Below are 21,924 nucleotides of genomic sequence, written 5' to 3'. Positions count from 1 at the left end.
GTTCAGGAGATTAATAAGAATAATATTACCATAGCTACCCTATGTAATTATTATTTTTTCAATTTTATTGAATGCCTGTTATGTGCAAGAGAGCCCTGGTGGCACAGTGGTTAAGAGCTTGGCTGCTAACCAGAAGGGTGGCTGTTTGAATCCACCAGCCACTCACTGGAAACCCTATAGGGCAGTTCTACTCTATCCTATAGGGTTGCTATGAATCAGAATCAACTCGACAGCAACAGTATTGGTTTGGTTTTATTATGTGCAGGGCAGTTTGACGGGAACTTTATATCCCTTCTCTCATTTAACCAGAAGTGTAAGCCCCCACAGATGACAAACTGACAGGCCTGTGGAGGACCGTTCACCAAACAATATCATTCTTTAGCTTTAAAATAATTACAGTCAAGATTTTAAAATTATCAGTGTACTGCATAAGATGATCAAATACTAATTGCCACACATCGGTATTTAATAGTTTGTTTAGTTTTTTTTTTTTTTTATAATAACTTTTATTAAGCTTCAAGTGAACGTTTACAAATCCAATCAGTCTGTCACATATAAGTTTACATACATCTCACTCCCTACTCCCACTTACTCTCCCCGTCTTGAGTCAGCCCTTTCAGTCTCTCCTTTCTTGACAATTTTGCCGGCTTCCCTCTCTCTCTATCCTCCCATCCCCCCTCCAGACAAGAGTTGCCAACACAATCTCAAGTGTACACCTGATATAATTAGCTCACTCTTCATCAGCGTCTCTCTCCCACCCGCTGACCAGTCCCTTTCATGTCTGATGAGTTGTCTTCAGGGATGGTTCCTGTCCTGTGTCAACAGAAGGTCTGGAGAGCATGGCCGCCGGGATTCCTCCAGTGTCAGTCAGACCATTAAGTTTGGTCTTCTTATGAGAATTTGGGGTCTGCATCCCACTGCTCTCCTGCTCCCTCAGGGGTCCTCTGCTGAGCTCCCTGTCAGGGCAGTCATCGATTGTGGCCGGGCACCAACTAGTTCTTCTGGTCTCAGGATGATGTAGGTCTCTTGTTCATGTGGCCCTTTCTGTCTCTTGGGCTCTTAGTTGTCATGTGGGCTTGGTGTTCTTCATTTTCCTTTGCTCCAGGTGGGTTGAGACCAATTGCTGCATCTTAGATGGCTGCTTGTTAGCATTTAAGACCCCAGACGCCACATTTCAAAGTGGGATGCAGAATGATTTCATAATAGAATTATTTTGCCAATTGACTTAGAAGTCCCCGCAAACCATGTTCCCCAGACCCCCGCGCTTGCTCCGCTGAGCTTTGAAGCATTCATTTTATCCCGGAAACTTCTTTGCTTTTGGTCCAGTCCAATTGAGCTGACCTTCCATGTATTGAGTGTTGTCTTTCCCTTCACCTAAAGCAGTTCTTATCTACTGATTAATCAATAAAAAACCCTCTCCCACCCTCCCTCCCTCCCCCCCTCGTAACCACAAAAGTATGTGTTCTTCTCAGGTTTACTATTTCTCAAGATCTTATAATAGTGGTCTTATACAGTATTTGTCCTTTTGCCTCTGACTCATTTCGCTCAGCATAATGCCTTCCAGGTTCCTCCATGTTATGAAATGTTTCAGAGATTCGTCACTGTTCTTTATCGATGCGTAGTATTCCATTGTGTGAATATACCACAATTTATTTACCCATTCATCCGTTGATGGACACCTTGGTTGCTTCCAACTTTTTGCTATTGTAAACAGAGCTGCAATAAACATGGGTGTGCATATATCTGTTTGTATGAAGGCTCTTGTATCTCTAGGGTATATTCCTAGGAGTGGGATTTCTGGGTTGTATGGTAGTTCTATTTCTAACTGTTTAAGATAACGCCAGATAGATTTCCAAAGTGGTTGTACCGTTTTACATTCCCACCAGCAGTGTATGAGAGTTCCAATCTCTCCGCAGCCTCTCCAACATTTATTATTTTGTGTTTTTTGGATTAATGCCAGCCTTGCTGGTGTGAGATGGAATCTCATCGTAGTTTTAATTTGCATTTCTCTAATGGCTAATGATCGAGAGCATTTTCTCATGTATCTGTTGGCTGCCTGAATATCTTCTTTAGAGAAATGTGTGTTCATATCCTTTGCCCACTTCTTGATTGGGTTGTTTGTCTTTTTGTGGTTGAGTTTTGACAGAATCATGTAGATTTTAGAGATCAGGCGCTGGTCGGAGATGTCATAGCTGAAAATTCTTTCCCAATCTGTAGGTGGTCTTTTTACTCTTTTGGTGAAGTCTTTAGATGAGCATAGGTGTTTGATTTTTAGGAGCTCCCAGTTATCGGGTTTCTCTTCATCATTTTTGGTAATGTTTTGTATTCTGTTTATACCTTGTATTAGGGCTCCTAGGGTTGTCCCAATTTTTTCTTCCATGATCTTTATCGTTTTAGTCTTTATGTTTAGGTCTTTGATCCACTTGGAGTTAGTTTTTGTGCATGGTGTGAGGTATGGGTCCTGTTTCATTTTTTTGCAAATGGATATCCAGTTATGCCAGCACCATTTGTTAAAAAGGCTGTCTTTTCCCCAGTTAATTGACACTGGTCCTTTGTCAAATATCAGCTGCTCATACGTGGATGGATCTATGTCTGGGTTCTCAATTCTGTTCCATTGGTCTATGTGTCTGTTGTTGTACCAATACCAGGCTGTTTTGACTACTGTGGCTGTATAATAGGTTCTGAAGTCAGGTAAGGTGAGGCCTCCCACTTTCGTCTTCTTTTTCAGTAGTGCTTTGCTTATCCGGGGCTTCTTTCCCTTCCATATGAAATTGGTGATTTGTTTCTCTATCCCCTTAAAATATGACATTGGAATTTGGATCGGAAGTGCGTTAAATGTATAGATGGCTTTTGGTAGAATAGACATTTTTACTATGTTAAGTCTTCCTATCCATGAGCAAGGTATGTTTTTCCACTTAAGTATGTCCTTTTGAATTTCTTGTAGTAGAGCTTTGTAGTTTTCTTTGTATAGGTCTTTTACATCCTTGGTAAGATTTATTCCTAAGTATCTTATCTTCTTGGGGGCTACCGTGAATGGTATTGATTTGGTTATTTCCTCTTCGGTGTTCTTTTTGTTGATGTAGAGGAATCCAAGTGATTTTTGTATGTTTATTTTATAACCTGAGACTCTGCCAAACTCTTCTATTAGTTTCAGTAGTTTTCTGGAGGATTCCTTAGGGTTTTCTGTGTATATAATCATGTCATCTGCAAATAGTGATAACTTTACTTCTTCCTTGCCAATCCGGATACCTTTTATTTCTTTGTCTAGCCTGATTGCCCTGGCTAAGACTTCCAACACGATGTTGAATAAGAGCGGTGATAAAGGGCATCCTTGTCTGGTTCCCGTTCTCAAGGGAAATGCTTTCAGGTTCTCTCCATTTAGAGTGATATTGGCTGTTGGCTTTGCATAGATGCCCTTTATTATGTTGAGGAATTTTCCTTCAATTCCTATTTTGGTAAGAGTTTTTATCATAAATGGGTGTTGGACTTTGTCAAATGCCTTTTCTGCATCAATTGATAAGATCATGTGGTTTTTGTCTTTTGTTTTATTTATGTGATGGATTACATTAATGGTTTTTCTGATATTAAACCAGCCTTGCATACCTGGTATAAATCCCACTTGATCAGGGTGAATTATTTTTTTGATGTGTTGTTGGATTCTATTGGCTAGAATTTTGTTGAGGATTTTTGCATCAATGTTCATGAGGGATATAGGTCTATAATTTTCTTTTTTTGTAATGTCTTTACCTGGTTTTGGTATCAGGGAGATGGTGGCTTCATAGAATGAGTTGGGTAGTATTCCGTCATTTTCTATGCTTTGGAATACCTTTAGTAGTAGTGGTGTTAACTCTTCTCTGAAAATTTGGTAGAACTCTGCAGTGAAGCCGTCCGGGCCAGGACTTTTTTTTGTTGGGAGTTTTTTGATTACCGTTTCAATCTCTTTTTTTGTTATGGGTCTATTTAGTTGTTCTGCTTCTGAATGTGTTAGTTTAGGTAGGTAGTGTTTTTCAAGGAATTCATCCATTTCTTCTAGGTTTTCAAATTTGTTAGAGTACAATTTTTCATAATAATCTGAAATGATTCTTTTAATTTCATTTGGTTCTGTTGTGATGTGGTCCTTCTCATTTCTTATTCGGGTTATTTGTTTCCTTTCCTGTATTTCTTTAGTCAGTCTAGCCAATGGTTTATCAATTTTGTTAATTTTTTCAAAGAACCAGCTTTTGGCTTTGTTAATTCTTTCAATTGTTTTTCTGTTCTCTAATTCATTTAGTTCAGCTCTAATTTTTATTATTTGTTTTCTTCTGGTGCCTGATGGATTCTTTTGTTGCTCACTTTCTATTTGTTCAAGTTGTAGGGACAGTTCTCTGATTTTGGCTCTTTCTTCTTTTTGTATGTGTGCATTTATTGATATAAATTGACCTCTGAGCACTGCTTTTGCTGTGTCCCAGAGGTTTTGATAGGAAGTATTTTCATTCTCGTTGCTTTCTATGAATTTCCTTATTCCCTCCTTGATGTCTTCTATAACCCAGTCTTTTTTCAGGAGGGTATTGTTCATTTTCCAAGTATTTGATTTCTTTTCCCTCGTTCTTCTGTTATTGATCTCTAGTTTTATTGCCTTGTGGTCTGAGAAGATGCTTTGTAATATTTCGATGTTTTGGACTCTGCAAAGGTTTGTTTTATGACCTAATATGTGGTCTATTCTAGAGAATGTTCCATGTGCGCTAGAAAAAAAAGTATATTTTGCAGCAGTTGGGTGGAGAGTTCTGTATAAGTCAATGAGGTCAAGTTGGTTGATTGTTGTAATTAGATCTTCCGTGTCTCTGTTGAGCTTCTTACTGGATGTCCTGTCCTTCTCCGAAAGGGGTGTGTTGAAGTCTCCTACTATAATTGTGGAGGTATCTATCTCGCTTTTCAGTTCTGTTAAAATTTGATTTATAAATCTTGCAGCCCTGTCATTGGGTGCGTAAATATTTAATATGGTTATGTCTTCCTGATCAATTGTCCCTTTTATCATTATATAGTGTCCTTCTTTATCCTTTGTGGTGGATTTAAGTCTAAAGTCTATTTTGTCAGAAATTAATATTGCTACTCCTCTTCTTTTTTGCTTATTGTTTGCTTGATATACTTTTTTCCATCCTTTGAGTTTTAGTTTGTTTGTGTCTCTAAGTCTAAGGTGTGTCTCTTGTAGGCAGCATATAGATGGATCGTGTTTCTTTATCCAGTCCGTGACTCTCTGTCTCTTTATTGGTGCATTTAGTCCATTTACATTCAGGGTAATTATAGATAAATAAGTTTTTAGTGCTGTCATTTTGATGCCTTTTTATGGGTGTTGTTGACAATTTCATTTTTCCACATACTTTTTTGTGCTGAGGCATTTTTCTTAGTAAATTGTGAGATCCTCACTTTCATAGTGTTTGACTTTATGTTAGTTGAGTTGTTACGTTTTTCTTGGTTTTTGTCTTGAGTTATAGAGTTGTTATACCTTTTTGTGGTTACCTCATTATATACCCCTATTTTTCTAAGTAAAAACCTAACTTGTATTGTTCTATATCGCCTTGTATCACTCTCCATATGGCAGTTCAATGCCTCCTGTATTTAGTCCCTCTTTTTGATTATTGTGATCTTTTACCTATTGACTTCCATGATTCCCTGTTATGTGTATTTTTTTTTTTTTAATTAATCTTAATTTGTTTGTTTTTGTGATTTCCCTATTTGAGTTGATATCAGGACGTTCTGTTTTGTGACCTTGTGTTGTGCTGATATCTGATATTATTGGTTCTCTGACCAAACAATATCCTTTAGTATTTCTTGTAGCTTTGGTTTGGTTTTTGCAAATTCTCTAAACTTGTGTTTGTCTGTAAATATCTTAATTTCGCCTTCATATTTCAGAGAGAGTTTTGCTGGATATATGATCCTTGGTTGGCAGTTCTTCTCCTTCAGTGTTCTGTATATGTCGTCCCATTCCCTTCTTGCCTGCATGGTTTCTGCTGAGTAGTCAGAACATATTCTTATTGATTCTCCCTTGAAGGAAACCTTTCTTTTCTCCCTGGCTGCTTTTAAAATTTTCTGTTTATCTTTGGTTTTGGTGAGTTTGATGATAATATGTCTTGGTGTTTTTCTTTTTGGATCAATCTTAAATGGGGTTCGATGAGCATCTTGGATAGATATCCTTTCGTCTTTCATGATGTCAGGGAAGTTTTCTGTCAGAAGTTCTTCAACTATTTTCTCTGTGTTTTCTGTCCCCCCTCCCTGTTCTGGGACTCCAATCACCCGCAGGTTATCCTTCTTGATAGAGTCCCACATAATTCTTAGGGTTTCTTCATTTTTTTTAATTCTTTTATCTGATTTTTTTTCAGCTATGTTGGTGTTGATTCCCTGGTCCTCCAGATGTCCCAGTCTGCATTCTAATTGCTCGAGTCTGCTCCTCTGACTTCCTATTACGTTGTCTAATTCTGTTATTTTATTGTTAATCTTTTGGATTTCTACATGTTGTCTCTCTATGGATTCTTGCAACTTATTAATTTTTCCAGTATGTTCTTGAATAATCTTTTTGAGTTCTTCAACAGTTTTATCAGTGTGTTCCTTGGCTTTTTCTGCAGATATCCTAATTTCATTTGTGATATCATTAAGCATTCTGTAAATTAGTTTTTTATATTCTGTATCTGATAATTCCAAAATTGTATCTTCATTTGGGAAAGATTTTGATTCTTTTGTTTGGGGGGTTGGAGAAGCTGTCACGGTCTGCTTCTTTAAGTGGTTTGATATGGATTGTTGTCTCCGAGCCATCACTGGGAAACTAGTTTTTCCAGAAAATCCGCTAAAAAAAAAACTGCAGTCAGATCCCTATCAGAGTTCTCCCTCTGGCTCAGGCTATTCAGATGTTAATGAAGCCGCCTGGGGAGGGTGGGGGAGGGAACAGAGAGATAGGAGAGTAGCACCTCAGAATATAGCCAGAGTTGCTTGTCTTGCTTGGAATGACTCTTATATCTGAGATTCCCGCGGGCGCGTCGCCTATGTGTGCTGTCTGTGTGGAGATTGCCCCCGGGGGGTCTGGCCCGCTGGAGTCACGGTCAGATCCTCCGCTTCCAGCCCCACGCCCAGCGTCAAGGCTCCCCTACTGGGACGGTGCACTCTTGACTCCAAAATCAGTCGCTGCCTCCCGGGGACTTCTCATCCCTCCAGCCGCGTGGCCGTGCCGCCCCCGTGAACCAGGTGGGCCCCCTCCCGGGGTTAGTTCAGATGGGTGGAGTAGCTCCCCGTGCTTGTGCCGTGACCGAGTGTCCCGGCTGGAACGCTGTTCTCCCCGCTCCAATACCAGTCGCTGCCTCCCGGGGACTTCTCCTACCGGCTGCGTCCCACGCCGCCCGCGCGACCCGGATGGTCACCTTCCCGGGGTTAGTTCAGGGGGTGGAGCAACTCTCCGTGTTTATGGCGTACCTGCGTGCAGTCCAAATCCCTGTGGGACGGTTCCCCGGCTCGGATGCTACTCTTTCTGCTCCAAGATCAGTCACTGCCTCCCGGGGACTTCTCCTAACGGCTGCGTCCCACGCCGCCCGTGGAACCGGCTAGTCCCCCTCCCGGGGTTAGTTCAGGGGGGTGGAGCAGGTCTCTGTGCTTGTGCCGTACCTGACTGGTATGCTGGCTCCAGGCTCTGGAAACAATCGCTGCTTCCCCGTATTAGTTCGTTCTCCGTCTCTAAATCTGTGTTTGTTGTTCAGGGTTCGTAGATTGTTATGTATGTGATCGATTCACTTGTTTTTCCGTGTCTTTGTTGTAAGAGGGATCCGAGGTAGCGTCTGCCTAGTCCGCCATCTTGGCTCCCTAGTTTGTTTAGTTTTAAGTGTATCAAATCTGAAACTGATGGGGGAGTCCAATTACCTGAAAACTACTAGTTATTAAAAGTTGGGTGTTGACCATAATTATTTTCTATATAAAGTAGCATTTTATATAGCACCTGCATATAAAAAAAGAATGTTTTATAATCCTAAGACAATATAAAAAAAAGACAATATAGATACTTTTAATCATTTTATCTTACTCATTTGATAATATTTCTGAAACCCCAGTTTTCCAAGATTGAATAAATAAACACAAAGGAGAGGAAGGCTGTTCAGCTCCTGCGGGAGGCCAGCCAGTCCCCTGGGTATATTTGGAATAACCCAAGAGGAGTTTTGCCTAAAGATAAGGGGTGAATCAATTGACCTCAACTTCTTCTGAACTCTCACATAGACACGTTATATTTTCTGGCCCAAACTTTCAAGGAAGATTGCACAGGCACTCATCACACGATATGCACAGTTCTAGATGTAAAAAATTCTCCCAAACCTGTATTCTACTCTTCTGATCTTGGGAGAAGTGGAGAAAAACAGATCACCAATATCAGTCCTCCTAATTACAGACAGTCAAATAGTATTCTCTTAACCCAGTAGCCTCTAGTCTTCAGATATTCCTTCTATTAAATGACGGTGCCTATGTAACACAGCCCCTTTCCTCTTTTATCAGTTGTTAAAAAGCTGGAAATTCATTTTTGTGCAGTGCCCACTCTTGATATTTGTTTTTGGGTGCAACAATATACTGGCTTCATCACAAGATTGATATTTCTTTATCTTTATTTTATTGGCCCCATTACAGTTGGGTCTTTTATTACGAGCTGTCAAAAATCCTTTTGGGAAGTAGTTCGGGTATAAATAATAAATTGATAAAAAGAATTCATGATTAAAGAGAAGATAGAATCCATCACTCTACTCTTTTGCTAACATATCAGTAGTGAATATCAAAGGACTGCGTTAACAATTAGCCTGTAATATATTGCCTATATAATTATATAGCCATATATTTGTCACCTTGATTTTTAATTCATTAGTGAATTTAGGGGGTATTCATTTAAGGAGTTAAGATTACTGGAAAGAGCTTTTAATCTGAGTGAGTTTTTAATTAGAATGGCCAAAAGTTGCTTTAGGGCAACAGTGATAACAACGGCAAAATTGGAGCAATCCTAGATAACTCTACTGGCAAACAAGAATAGAAGACCTGGGAAAACCACTGGAAGTTATACGGACTCTCAAGTTGTGAGCCATTCAGCCTGCTTATTCGTACTCACACATGTACTCCCCCGCCCCTAGACACACAGCTGAGTATAAAAGTAAATAAGCAAACCCTCCGTTAACAATTTTATTCCTCTCTTCTTAGGCTGAGGGTGAACTTTTGAAGCTGATGAGGAAAACAGTCTCCCATAAAAGAATATTTCATTTGCCACAATGAAACTGCTTTCCATTATTAGTGCTGTAATGAAATGGCTTGAAATACGAATCTGTGATCTGAACAGAAAGGATGCTCCTGTCCCCAGCTCCAGGAGGGAGTTCTCTCAACAATTCCACCCACGGAGGGGGCTGCTTGGGTGTATTTTCTTCACTGGCCGGCTGAGCTGTGTGGCTGTCATCTGCCCAGGCTCCCCTCCCGTGACAGCTGCATTGACAACATGTTATAGTCCACATTGATTTTACAGTTAAGGAGCTGATTGTGATATATGGGGATTTTACGAATTCAGCTGAGAGGCTGACTTTTGCCTTTTATCATTCCATTAAAATTTTATAACCATCTTTTTCATGTCATTTCATCCATGAATTCTTACTTTAGAAAGTGATAGCTACTGCTGTGAGCATAACTTTTCTCATGTTCAGACCTTTTTATTGTATTAGCAAACTGCCCCAATTATAGTTATTACTCATGTTTTACATAATCGTGGTGACCCTCTCAACCATGCCGTCGCCTGCCAGTTGATTTGTAAATAGAATTAGATGATTCCGCTTATCATCTGAAAGCGCTAAATTGAAAGAGTGCCAGGAGTCAGGTTTTAACACTTCCCTGACCAAAGGAGCTAATTAAGCTGCTAGCAGCCTCCTCTCCGGAATGACACAAGCGCAAGGGCCCTCCTGCAGCAGGTGCGAAAGCTAGAGCGGGAAGCTAATAAAATGTGAGCTGGCTTTTACGGGGGAAAATATCATGAAATTGACATTGAACATCTCTTCTTTCTCAAGATAAGAGATCATCTTTAAGGAAAGGCTGTGTTCTGTGGGAGTTTGAAGGGCAAGTTCATGTCATTATCACAGATGTTTCACCTGTAACAGTACTGTTGCAGGCACGAGAGAGAAAAAAAGGCTTATCCCCATCTTAACAGAGAACAAACAGCATCACTGTTGCCTCTTTTCCCTGAAGAAGCTCACAGTTTGATAGTTCAAGTATGAGGAATAACTATGCAAAACCCTGGTGAAAACCTCAATAGAAAAATTCTGATTTCCAAATGTATTTAATTCTTTTTCGGGGGAGGAGGTGAGGGGAGAGGGTGAGCTAAGTTTAGACATCCAAAACTTGACTCTCCACTATTGATTTTTCGGACCGCAAATCTCAGAGGATTTAGTTTTCCAAAACAACATTGATATCTTACAAGGCTTGCACTTGCTTTTTTATGGGGAATACTTGAATCTAGATGACCAGTGTAAATAAGAAAGTCTCTGTATCCTCATTTTAATATAATAATTGCTATTGCTACTATATACCAGAGAGCAGAAATAAGAAATGTCACCGTGGTTTTAAGAAAGCTTTGAAACGAAAGCTAACAGTGGATTGAGATGGGAAGTGTGACCCATATCAAGATCCCTGTACTTTTAGGATTTTTCTCTTCAAATGGGCCCCGTTACCAAACCGTCAGAAATGGCCTGATGTCAGGTTAGTGTGCTGTAAAACCTTTCCCCTCCAAAGGTCATTAGGTTCCTACCCTCAGTCCAGCTGGTGTCGAGTAAGTGGATCCCATCGTGTGGAAGCGTGCTGGTATAACCAGCTATCGGTGGTGTTGTTGCTGGCTTTGTGAAGCAGTGGCTGCATTTAAAGTTTAAACCTTTGGTTTAACACCAAAAGCCACACAGGCTCACACAACCAACGCCGTTTTAAACAATTACTAAATCCAAGTATATCTTTTTAAAAGATTTTCAATAAAATCTAACATTCACAGGAAAAAAAAAAAAAAACTCTCATAAATGTCAAAATGGCTGGGGGCAGAAAAGGGGGATATAGTATTTTCTTGATCTGTTGTAGCAATTTATAGATTTCAGGCCGTGGTTTATAAGAATGCTAAATGTTCTGGAATTATAGCTACTACTGATCAGTGATTGGGCCAGATTTGTGTTATTGCACCATGTTCTTGCTTGTACCTAGAGAGCAGTAAAGCCTCAATATAATAAAAAGCACCTGCATTTTAAATGAAATTTCAATTGAAAAACTTAACAGCCCTTCAAATTGCAGAATTTAACGCAGCCCAGTAAAGCTTAAATAACACTTTGCCTCCGCAGGCTGAGGGGTTTGCATTCAAGGTGACTTGATTGTGTCGCCTGCTGAAATTATTTACAATTAAGGAATTTCTCTGGAGGGCTGCAGAATGTTTGCTGTTTCACAACACCCACGCAGGCATATGGCGGGCCTTCTTCAGTATTCATGGAGGCTCCTGAACCTTTATGGTAATTGAATCAGTTAGAGTGCTGAGTGGAGCAAGCATAAAACCTGTTAACCTAAAGGTCAGCTCTGTGCATTGTTTATTTATCAGTAGGTGAAAGAGCTCAAACGGCAGCTTCTGTCACAGTCACAGTAAAAAATCACCTATAATATTAACAGGGAGTAGATAAATTGCAAAACATGGATTAGAATGATAAACAGAACCCAGCATAATATGGAATATATAATGAGAGATGCCGAAGGATTTTACTGGGCTGTAAAATATACAGGTTTGTGATGATGGTGTTATTGATTGTAATTTGTTCCTGGGGCGTTAGAAAAAACATGTCGGAAGCTAGAACTTTGGTTACAACCAGGGCTTCGAACCGGTTTGGTTCAGTTCTGTACCCCTGCGGAGAATTTGCATTTCTAACAAGTTCCCAGGAAGTTATACATAAGAATCACCTGGGGATCTTGTTAAAAGGTCAATTCTGACTTAGCGTATGCACATTCTCAGCAGGGAACTTGTTAGACATGCAGATTCTCAGTAGAGGTTTGAACTGGAACAAACCGGTTCGAAGCCCTGGTTATAACTGTCCTCTTATATATATCTCTTCTCATATCTTTATTTCAAAAATAGTCCTCAAGATATTTTCAACATTAACTTCAATTTAAAAACATGATTTTGATAAGCCACCTCAGAAAGGAAAATGCCAATTCCAGTTCATTAATATCCAACAAGTGTTTCCAGTCTATGAGCAGTAGAGTTGTGGTTCTTTACATCACTTATTTATTTACTTATTGGCCTTTACCAAGGGTCCATTTTCATACCCTTAGAGGAGAGTTGTCCCTGGGTGGCACACACAGTTAAGTGCTGGACTACTAACCGAAAGGTTGGCAGTTCAAACTTACCCCTCTGGGTGAGAAATTCCTGGCGATCTGCTTACAAAGGGTGACAGACTTGAAAACCCTGTGGAGCAATTCTACTCAGCGCATATGGGGCTGCTGTGAGTAGAATCAACTCCACTGCAGCTGGTTTGGTTTGGTTTTTGTAGGTGACTTACCACTCAGCTTTATTTTGAGATGTGGGAAGTTTCCTTAGATGTTTCCAAGAGGTATCACTCCTTGGATTTATTCTGTCTTGTAGAACCTGGACCTATAGACCCTCCAGTTCTTCGAGACGTGAAGTCAAGAATGATGTTGATCACCTGGCAGCATCCTGTGACGTGCAATGGGGTTATTAGCCATTATAACATTTACCAGCATGGTCGTCTCTACTTGGAAACTCCTGGAAATATCTCTACTTGCACGGCGGTCCGTTTACGCCCATATACTGCCTACCAGTTTCAGGTAGAAGCCTGTACTTCAAAAGGATGTTCCCTTTCACCAGAGTCTCAGACTGTGTGGACTCTCCCAGATGCCCCGGAAGGTATCCCAAGTCCAGAGCTGTTCTCTGATACACCAACATCTGTGATTATATCTTGGCAACCCCCTACTCATCCCAATGGTATAGTGGAGAACTTCACAGTTGAGAGAAAAGCCAAAGGGAAGGAAGAAGTTACTACCCTGGTAACTCTCCCAAGTCATCATCCCATGAGGTTTATCGACAACAGTTCTGCTCTTAGTCCGTGGACAAAATATGAATACCGAGTACTGATGAGTACTTTCAGTGGTGGCACGAACAGTAGTTCTTGGGCAGAAGTCACCACGAGACCCTCACGACCTGCTGGGGTACAGCCACCCATGGTGCACGTGCTAGGACCTGACGCAGCCAAGGTAAGACAATGAGTGTTTTGTCTCCTTTGCTGGCCAGGGAATTTACCCTGGATCCACTCTGTGTTGAACAGAGCCATCTACTGACAAAACTCTCACATCTGCTGTTTCAGGCACTCACTGGAGAAACTGGGTTTTGGCCTTTGGCCCAAACTGCCTTGAATTCAGTGTCAGTTTTTCATTTCTCTCTGTATCCCCTTAATTATATTGTTGAGATGCTTCCATTTGACTCACACACCTGAAACACTTTGAGTGCCACAATGGGATGCTTAGCTTAACCACCACGTCAGATTCAAATAGATCAGAAAATGAGAAGAGATGGGAAAATGCTGAGGGATGGATTAGCATATTTAAAAAAGTTCCAATTACCAGTATCTTGATTTTCTTTTAATGATCAAAGGATCCAAATTATAGGGAAAGAAATAAAAATAGCATATTGCTGGATGATCTAGAAGGTGTTCAATTATTCTCCTCACTCTACTGGGAAGGAACTCCGGAGGGCAGGATAACTACCATTGTGTTGGCTTGCATACAAACTTCATTCAAGGGAAATTAGTGTAACCAAACAGGAGGGAGTTTTGTAGCTTAGAAGCCTCTTTTGTGTAAATACACACATGCTTCCATGGATTCAGTCTTGTACTGATGCCAGAAGCATTGGTTTCGTAGCTTGCTCACCAGAGCACAGAACAAAAAGCATTTGCATAACTGCAGAGTTCATCTGTTGACGTTATTATTTGGCTCTCTTTTGTGTATTCTCTCCCCACCTCCAAAACAAACACTAGGTGATGCTAACTAGTATAAATTATTGAGGAAATTTTATTTAACCTACTAAGCCAAAAGCTATTTAAAAAAAAGATTTGTAATTAGTTTTAATATGAAACTGATCAAAGGAATGCACCTTTCTTCCAGAACTATAGAAATATCAAAAGTGTATAGAACTCTGTGGATTAAACACTGAAAGGAAAAGAATTTTAAGTACCTGATGTACAAAGTTTATTATATGAGTATGGCAGAATCAGCTGCTTAGCCACCTGGATAGAATTTTAGCCCACTAATGATTTTTTTTTTTTTTTTAATGATTTTAGGCAATCTTAAGAATTGCTTTTCATTCAAAGTAAAGGGGGGTGGGGTGGGGGGGGGAACCTAGAGTTCCAGAAATGACTGTTTTTTAATCCTGGAAGAATTTTGCAAAACTTTGGCAGCAGTTCCAATCCATACGATGCAACGTAACAAACATCGCCCCTTCACAAAGGCAAAGCTACATAATAGACATTTTTCTGGATTCTTCCAAACAAAGTCTAATAACTAGGCATTGCTGATTGTGGCAGAGCTGAAAAAGAACAAATATCTTCAGTAGAATAATAGCTTCATGCACAGTTCCACTTAATTCAGCGTGTAAACCATGATCAGAATTGTCCACAACAAGCTGCCTGTTTCTGTACTTTACTATTTCCTCTTTTGATTTTTTTTAAACCTCACCCCACGAGTGGAATAACATGGTTTCTTACTTACAGAGTAGATTTTGAAGGTTCGTAACTTGGCTGGAGAGCTGGGCTCATAGACACCCCCGAGTCCTGTGGTCCTAACCCAGGTCAGGAACATAAAAGTCTCTAGGGAGGTGCCCAAAATACGCAGTGTACACTAGAAGTACACTTCAAAAAATTCACGACTTTTGTTAATTTTCTTTTTATAGCTAAGAAATCAAAAGTTACCAACTAAGAGTACCTGCGTGAATATTAACTGAATCTAAGACTTCATGATGTCTATTTAAATAACATTAAAATAACCTGACCTATTTGTGCTTTAATATCATTGGCTCAAATTACATTCAGAAAGTCCTTAAGACTTTGCCAACATACACGTTCTAGTGAAACAGCTTATCGGATAAACCAAGGCATGGGATGGCAATACACTGATTTCTGTTTGTAAAATATAAGATTTAAGTGTCAGAATTGCAAAAGTGAAAGATTTATGAGGAATAACTAAAGGACAGTCATTAATGGTTAAGAAATTTATTCCACATTCACTGCATGGAGTTGTTTCAAGTGTTAGGATGAAGGAAAGTGTCGATAATATTAATCCATTGCTGTTGAGTCGATTCCAACTCTATAGGACAGAGTAGACCTACCCAGTAGGGTTTCCAAAGAATGGCTGGTGGATTTGAACTGCCAACCTTTTGGTTAGCAGCTGAGCTCTCAACCACTGTGCCACCGGGCACCCCTGTAACATTAACAACCATAATAATTTACTGAGCATGAGCACACCTTTATGAGTGCCTCTTTCAGGCACTGGGGATAGAGCACAGATCAAAACAAAGGTCCTACCCTCTTGGGGATTACAGATAAATATTTGATATGCCAGAAAGTGGCGAAGACTTGGGGAGAAATTAAATCAGGCTGAGAGGAAGAAGGAATGCCAGCTCATGGGGTGGGAGATAAAAAGGGGTAGAGTTGGGAGTTTAACCCAGGTTTTCTCATTTTCTGCCACATGTTCTTTTCACTACACTACGCCACTTTTAAGAATTTACAGTCTAATTGAGAAAGTGAGGGGAACTCCACATACTTAAGACGACTAGAGAACAATTTCAAAGTAATATATCATAAGTACAAAGAGACGTGATACAACGTGGCATAGATATGAGCATTAAGAAAGGAAATGGAGAACACAGCAGCATGGATAAAAGTCATATTCCTTAAAATCTTATTCGATTACAGGAAAATAAATAATATATGATGCCAAAGAAGCTGTGTCATTCGAAAAACTGAAAGCCATGCTCTTTTGTGTCATATTTAGTCACTTAAAATAATTCATTTCATTTTAAAAAGTTGGTAAAAAACACTGTACTAAAACTGGAATAAGATAGTGCAGTAAAACTATAGGAACATTTCATATGTAAATGTAGATACAAAACTTCTAAATAAAATTAGCACATCGAATTAAGCAATAAGCCAAAATCATGATATACCAGGACAAATTTGGTTTTGTTCCAGAAATGTAAAAATGGCTTAACATCAGATCTATCAACATACTTCTTACATCAACCAATTAAAAGACAAAACCCATACGTTCTATCAATAAATGCAGAAAAATTGTCAATAAATGCAGAAAATTGTAAAATTCAGCCGTTGGCAACAAAAATTCAAATTAAAATCAGATTAGAAAGAAAGAATTTAAATTTGATAAAGTCTACTTTTAAGACTGTTGCCCTGAAGCTCTGAGTAAAATTGAGGACTAGTGAGAAATAAAGCAGACATTTCTATGTAACTGTGATGCAGCAAACATGTTCTTTTCTGGTGATCACACTGGCCTCTGACACCTGATGCCCTGACCCACAGCCCCACATGCTCACCTTGTCATTGTTGTTGTCGTTAGTTTCCCTGAAGTCAATTCTGACTCATAGTGACCCCGTGTGACAGAGTAGAACTGCCCAGCAGTGTTTTCTAGGCTGTGATTAAGAGAGCTCAGCTGCTAACCAAAAGGTCAGCGGTTAGAATCCACCACCCGCTCCTTGGAAACCCTGTGGGGCAGTTCTACTATGTCCTGTAGGGTCTCTATAAGTCGGAATCTACTTGATGGCAATGGGTTTGATTTGTTTTTTGTTTTTTTCAATCTTTACGGAGGAGCCCTGGTGGCACAATGTTTAAGTGCTTGGCTGCTAAATAAAAGGTCGGTGATTTGAACCCATGGCTTCTCTGCGGGAGAAAGATGTGGCAGTCTGCTTCTGTAAAGATTTACAGCCTTGGAAGCCCTATGGGGCTGTCCCTCTCTGTCCTGTAGGGTGGCCGTGAGCTGGAATTGGCTCGACAGCAATGGATTAATCTTTACAGAAGCAGATCGCCAGGTGTTTCTCCCACGGAGCTACTGCATGGGTTGAACCGCCAGCCTTTTGGTTAGCACCCAGTGCTTAACTGTTTGCATAACCGGGTCTCCAGGACCCTCACCCACAGCCCCCCATCCACACACACACACAGAGAAAGAGAGAGAGTGAACAGGCCTCTTAGGCCGCACAGTCCTCACTGCTCAGGAGGCTGGAACCGCCGACCTCAGTGTGTGCTTCACGAGGCTCAGCAGCGGGACCTGGGACGGCATCCACACATAGCACCTCTGGTAAACTGTTCATCTGCAGGTTTGACAATAAACCTACCTAAACAGAGTTAAGTCTGAGTCATCATTCTCACCAATATTTTGTGATTTTTTTCAATTTTTGAAGTCTTTGTTGTCTACCCTAACTCAAACCACAAAGAAAGAAAAATTATAAAATCCTACCAAAGGGTGTAGAATAATGACGACAACTAATTTAATTGAGTTTTGTTATGTTCCAGACATGGTTCTCGTTTAATCCTTACAACCATCAAGTAACGATCAGATAGATGCTGTTATTATTCCCATTTCACAGACAGGAAAGCTGACAATTGAGAGAGCAAGTAAAGTGCCCAAGATTGTGCAGGAGTTGTTGTTGTTAGCTGGCATCGGGTCAGTTCTGACTCACAGGGGCCCTGGGTGCAACAGAACGAAACACTGCCTGCTCCTGTGCCATCCTCATGATGGCTGTTGCGCTTGAGCCCATTGTTGCAGCCACCGTGTCAAGCCATCTCATTTAAGGTCTTCTTTTTCAATGACTTTGTACTTTACCAAGCATGACTTCTTTCTCCAGGGACTGATCCCTCTTGATAACATGTCCAGGGTGCGACACAGTCTTGCCATCCTTGCTTCTAAGGAGCATTCTGGCTGTACCTCTTCCAAGACAGATTTGTTCGTTCTTTTGGCAGTCCATTGGTGTAGTCAATATTCTTCACCAATACCACAATTCAAAGGTGTCAGTTCTATTTTGGTCTTCCTTATCCATTGTCCAGCTTTAGCATGCATGAAAAGATGGAGACAATGAATAAGGAAGTTAAGGGTTGGGATTCACACTTAGGCAGTGTGTCCCAGACCCCATGCTCCTCTCTAGTTCTTTATACCCAAATAAATGGATAATATACCATGTTTCTGGATGGAAAGACTTAATTCCACAACAATTCTTAATTCTGTAACAATAACTTAATCCCGTAACAATGTCAATCCTTTCAAATTTACCATATAAACACAATATTGATTCATTTGTTTTATTTCAAAGTGGATAAGATGATTTTAAAGTATAAAGAGAAAACTAAATATTTCTAAATTCTCTGGTAAGTTATGGAAGAAAAGAAGAGTGAGATGACAACTTCCCTAATACTTAAATTTATGCTAAAGCCTCTGAATTACAACAGTATGAAATTGGCATACAAAGAAACAAAAGATGACTGGAACAGACTACAGAATTTAGATAGAGATACAAGTATATGTTGGAACTTGACGTATTGTAGAAGTGGCATTTTATTTCATTGGGAGAGGGTGATTATGCTTAAAAAGGATACTAGTGTAAATGGCAATCATATGAATGAAAAAATAAAATAAAATAGATCCCTCTATCATATTATAACTAAACTCCAAGTACATTAAACATTTAAATGTTAAAATAGAAAAGTTAGAAGAAAATAAAGGAGAATTTTATAGATGGGGAGCTCTTTCTAAAGTAAAAAAAAAAAAAGAATCTCAATAGCCTTAAAATAAAAAGCATGTTAGAAAATAATTTGATTTTTTTTTGCAAGACATAATAACCACCCCCCCCAAAAAGTTAAAATTCTACAGATAACTTGGGAAAGCAGAGGTGTAACACACATTACAGACAAGTTATTTCCTCATAATCTAAAAAGAACTTCTACTAACTGATAATAAAAGGACAAACCACTCAATAGAAAATAAAGCCTAAAATATGGATAAACAATTCAAATAAGAAGATATGCAAATAGTCAATAACATTTGAAAAGATTTTACCTCACAAAAAGTCCAGGCTAATGCAAATTAAGGGGGAAAAAAAACCCAAACCCATTGCCCTCAAACTGCTACTGACTCGTGGTGATCCCATATGTTACAGAGTAGAGCTGAGCCCCGTAGGATTTTCTAGGCTGTAAACTTTTTTTTTTTTTTTAATCTTTTTGGAAGCAAAGTGTCAGGCCCTTCTTCCCTGTTGCCTCTGGGCGGGTTTGAACTGCCAACCTTTAGCATAAACCGTTTGCACCACTCAGGGACCTTAATTAAGGAAATGTAAATAATAATGGCAAAAATTAAAAGGAGTAGTAATTTCAAGGGCTCTTGAAGACACAGATCGTGGACACTTTCATTGTTTGTGAGCCTACATTTTCAAAAAGAAACACATCAGTAATGATTCAAATTAAAAATACGTTTACCTTTTGGTGTAGCAATTCTTGGCAATCTACTCAATACAAAATGAATACATTGGTATGTATGCATACCTTTTCAAATATAGTTTTTGCAATAAAGTAATATGAATAGGATAATCACTGAATGTCTTTCAATAGGGTGATAACTGAATAATTTGTTTTCAGCCGTGAATGAGATATTTTACAACAGCGAGAAGTGATGGGATATGGCCGTGATACGTTGCTAGTATGAAAAGCAAGTTGCAGCTTAATGAGTGTAATGTAATCTCTTTTGTATAAAAAATTGAGAGAGACTTTACATGTGTGTAGATATGTTTGCTTTGCTTGTATGATCATACTAGAAAGTGTGGAAAAGTGCATACTAACCTATTATTTTTTCACCCTCAGAGGTGACAATGGAGAGCAACAGGAAGAAGGAAGGTTCTGTAATTAATTTTACTTTACAGATCTTTGTACTGTTTCCCTGATTGCAAAATGAAAATACAATATTTGTAATTTAAAAAATTAATATCAACAAATTTTAAGGGGAAAAGAGGCAATTTAGAAGGAGAGCTTTAATTTTATTTTAACAAAAATTTATTACACACGTATTATGTAAAAGGAGCTTTACCAGGGAGTCTGCCATTGAAAGGAATTGCTATATAAGAGTCAAATATTTCCACATACTCTTTCCTTGTGATACATTCATATTTTGTATAGATCAAGGAGTCTTAGAATTACGTAATTGTGTATCTAGACATGAGGGTAGCAGTTATCTCTTCATTTTATGCATGAGGAACCAGAGGTCCAGAGAGGTAAAGTGTTTTATTCAAAGTCACACAGCTCAAGTGGCATAGCCTGGATCAAACACTGGGGACATTTATCCTTAGTTCATTCTCAATCCATTATATCAAGCTTCATAAATACCCTTATTAATAAAGTTCTCAAGTACAGTTTGATGGAATTAAAGAGAAGTAAATGGATTACAGTGATTAGTTAAGCATGCTACTATTTTCAGGCTTGAAGCAAATCAACTAAGCTGCATGCTTAAGTTTTTGCTTAAAACAGGAATCTTTAAAGGAGCCCTGATTCTTTGATTATTGAAGGCTATTCTTTTTTTTTTATTCTTCTAGGATCTGAAAGAGTTGTGAAAGTTACTGGCTCCTTAAGCACCCAACCAGCTACCTAACTAGCCTATTTTCAGAAAGATGTATAATAACCAAACAGGAAAATGGAAATCATTCCATTAAGAACCATTTAATTAAAAAAAAAATCATTATGATAGACAAGGCATCTCTGAAATAAATACTTTATTTCCAGCCAGAAACTACAATACTATTTTAAAGGGTTGAATGTAAAAATATGCTTTAGAGGACATATTTCTTGTTTCTTCAGGCTAGGAACATGCTCTTTGTTCTGAATTTTCCGGATGCAAGTATTTCAGAGCCCCTCCGTGCACAATGGATACAGAAAAGGTCGTGGGAAACTGCACTGACTGAAAGTTTTAATCTCGTACGTTTTGGCCACACTATAGCAAATGTGCTCTTAAGCATAGGAAAGAAAAGAATAAAATATTTAGCTAACTAGCTTTTTACAAATCTTGGACACATTTATTTTTAATAATGGCTCCAGGATATTTTCAGGAGGGTGATCAAATTAGATACCATTTCTGTTAGCCTACCGACTTTAATGACAATGTCTTCTCCACCTTGTTATAAAAGGGTGTTTTATACATTCCTTCTAAAATTTTCCATAGAAGCAGATCCATGCCTTCCAACTCGCTACTATCAGGAAGATATATTTTCTAAGCCTGTCACATTTTAAATGGGGAAAAATAGCTCATTTCTGGATGTAAACATTTATAGTAGAGAAAATAAGGGTTTTTTAGAGCTCCAAATGATTGTCTCAAGCATTATTACCTCAAACCTCTTAATCTCTTGTGGTAGATATCTCATTCAAGTTTTATCTTCTGAATCCTTTTTCACGCCCTCAATACCAAGTTCCAAATCAATTCACTGTTAGCTCCACTACTGACATAGACCCTCCCAGGTTGCATTCCTCTCAAGCCCTGCCAAGCTCTGACTGAACCCTCAGTATATCCTGTTTCTGGAAGTAAGGAGGTGGTAGACTACAGATAAGGAGGCCTGGTGGCACAATGGTTAAGCACTCAACTCCACAGGAGAAAGATGTGACAGTCTGCTTCCATAAAGATTACAGCCTTGGAAACCCTATGGGACAGTTCTGCAGTGGGTATACTGTAGATAAAACCAAACAAAACCCACTGCCATCGAGTCGACTCAAACTCATAGTGACCCTATAGGACAGAGTAGAACTGCCCTATAGGGTTTACAAAGAGCGACTGGTGGATTTGAACTGCTGACGTTTTGGCTAGCAGCCGAGCTCTTAACTACTGCACCACAAG

At 39.3% G+C, this 21,924-nt stretch overlaps 1 protein-coding gene across 4 annotated transcripts in view; it reads left to right on the top strand.

The window, feature by feature from the left end:
* Positions 1 to 21,924, top strand: part of USH2A (usherin) — a 906,431-nt gene that overhangs the window by 585,930 nt on the left and 298,577 nt on the right. For all 4 annotated transcript variants that reach the window (XM_049868234.1, XM_049868232.1, XM_049868231.1 and 1 more), the window contains one exon: positions 12,632 to 13,260. In XM_049868234.1, the coding sequence (XP_049724191.1) occupies positions 12,632 to 13,260 (629 nt within the window). The remainder of the gene's footprint in view (positions 1 to 12,631; positions 13,261 to 21,924) is intronic.

The sequence above is a fragment of the Elephas maximus genome, chromosome 24 (genome assembly GCF_024166365.1).
Source record: "Elephas maximus indicus isolate mEleMax1 chromosome 24, mEleMax1 primary haplotype, whole genome shotgun sequence".
Classification (NCBI taxonomy): domain Eukaryota; kingdom Metazoa; phylum Chordata; class Mammalia; order Proboscidea; family Elephantidae; genus Elephas; species Elephas maximus.
The sequence above is the reverse complement of the archived record's forward strand: the minus strand, read 5'-3'. Positions and strand labels throughout refer to the sequence as shown.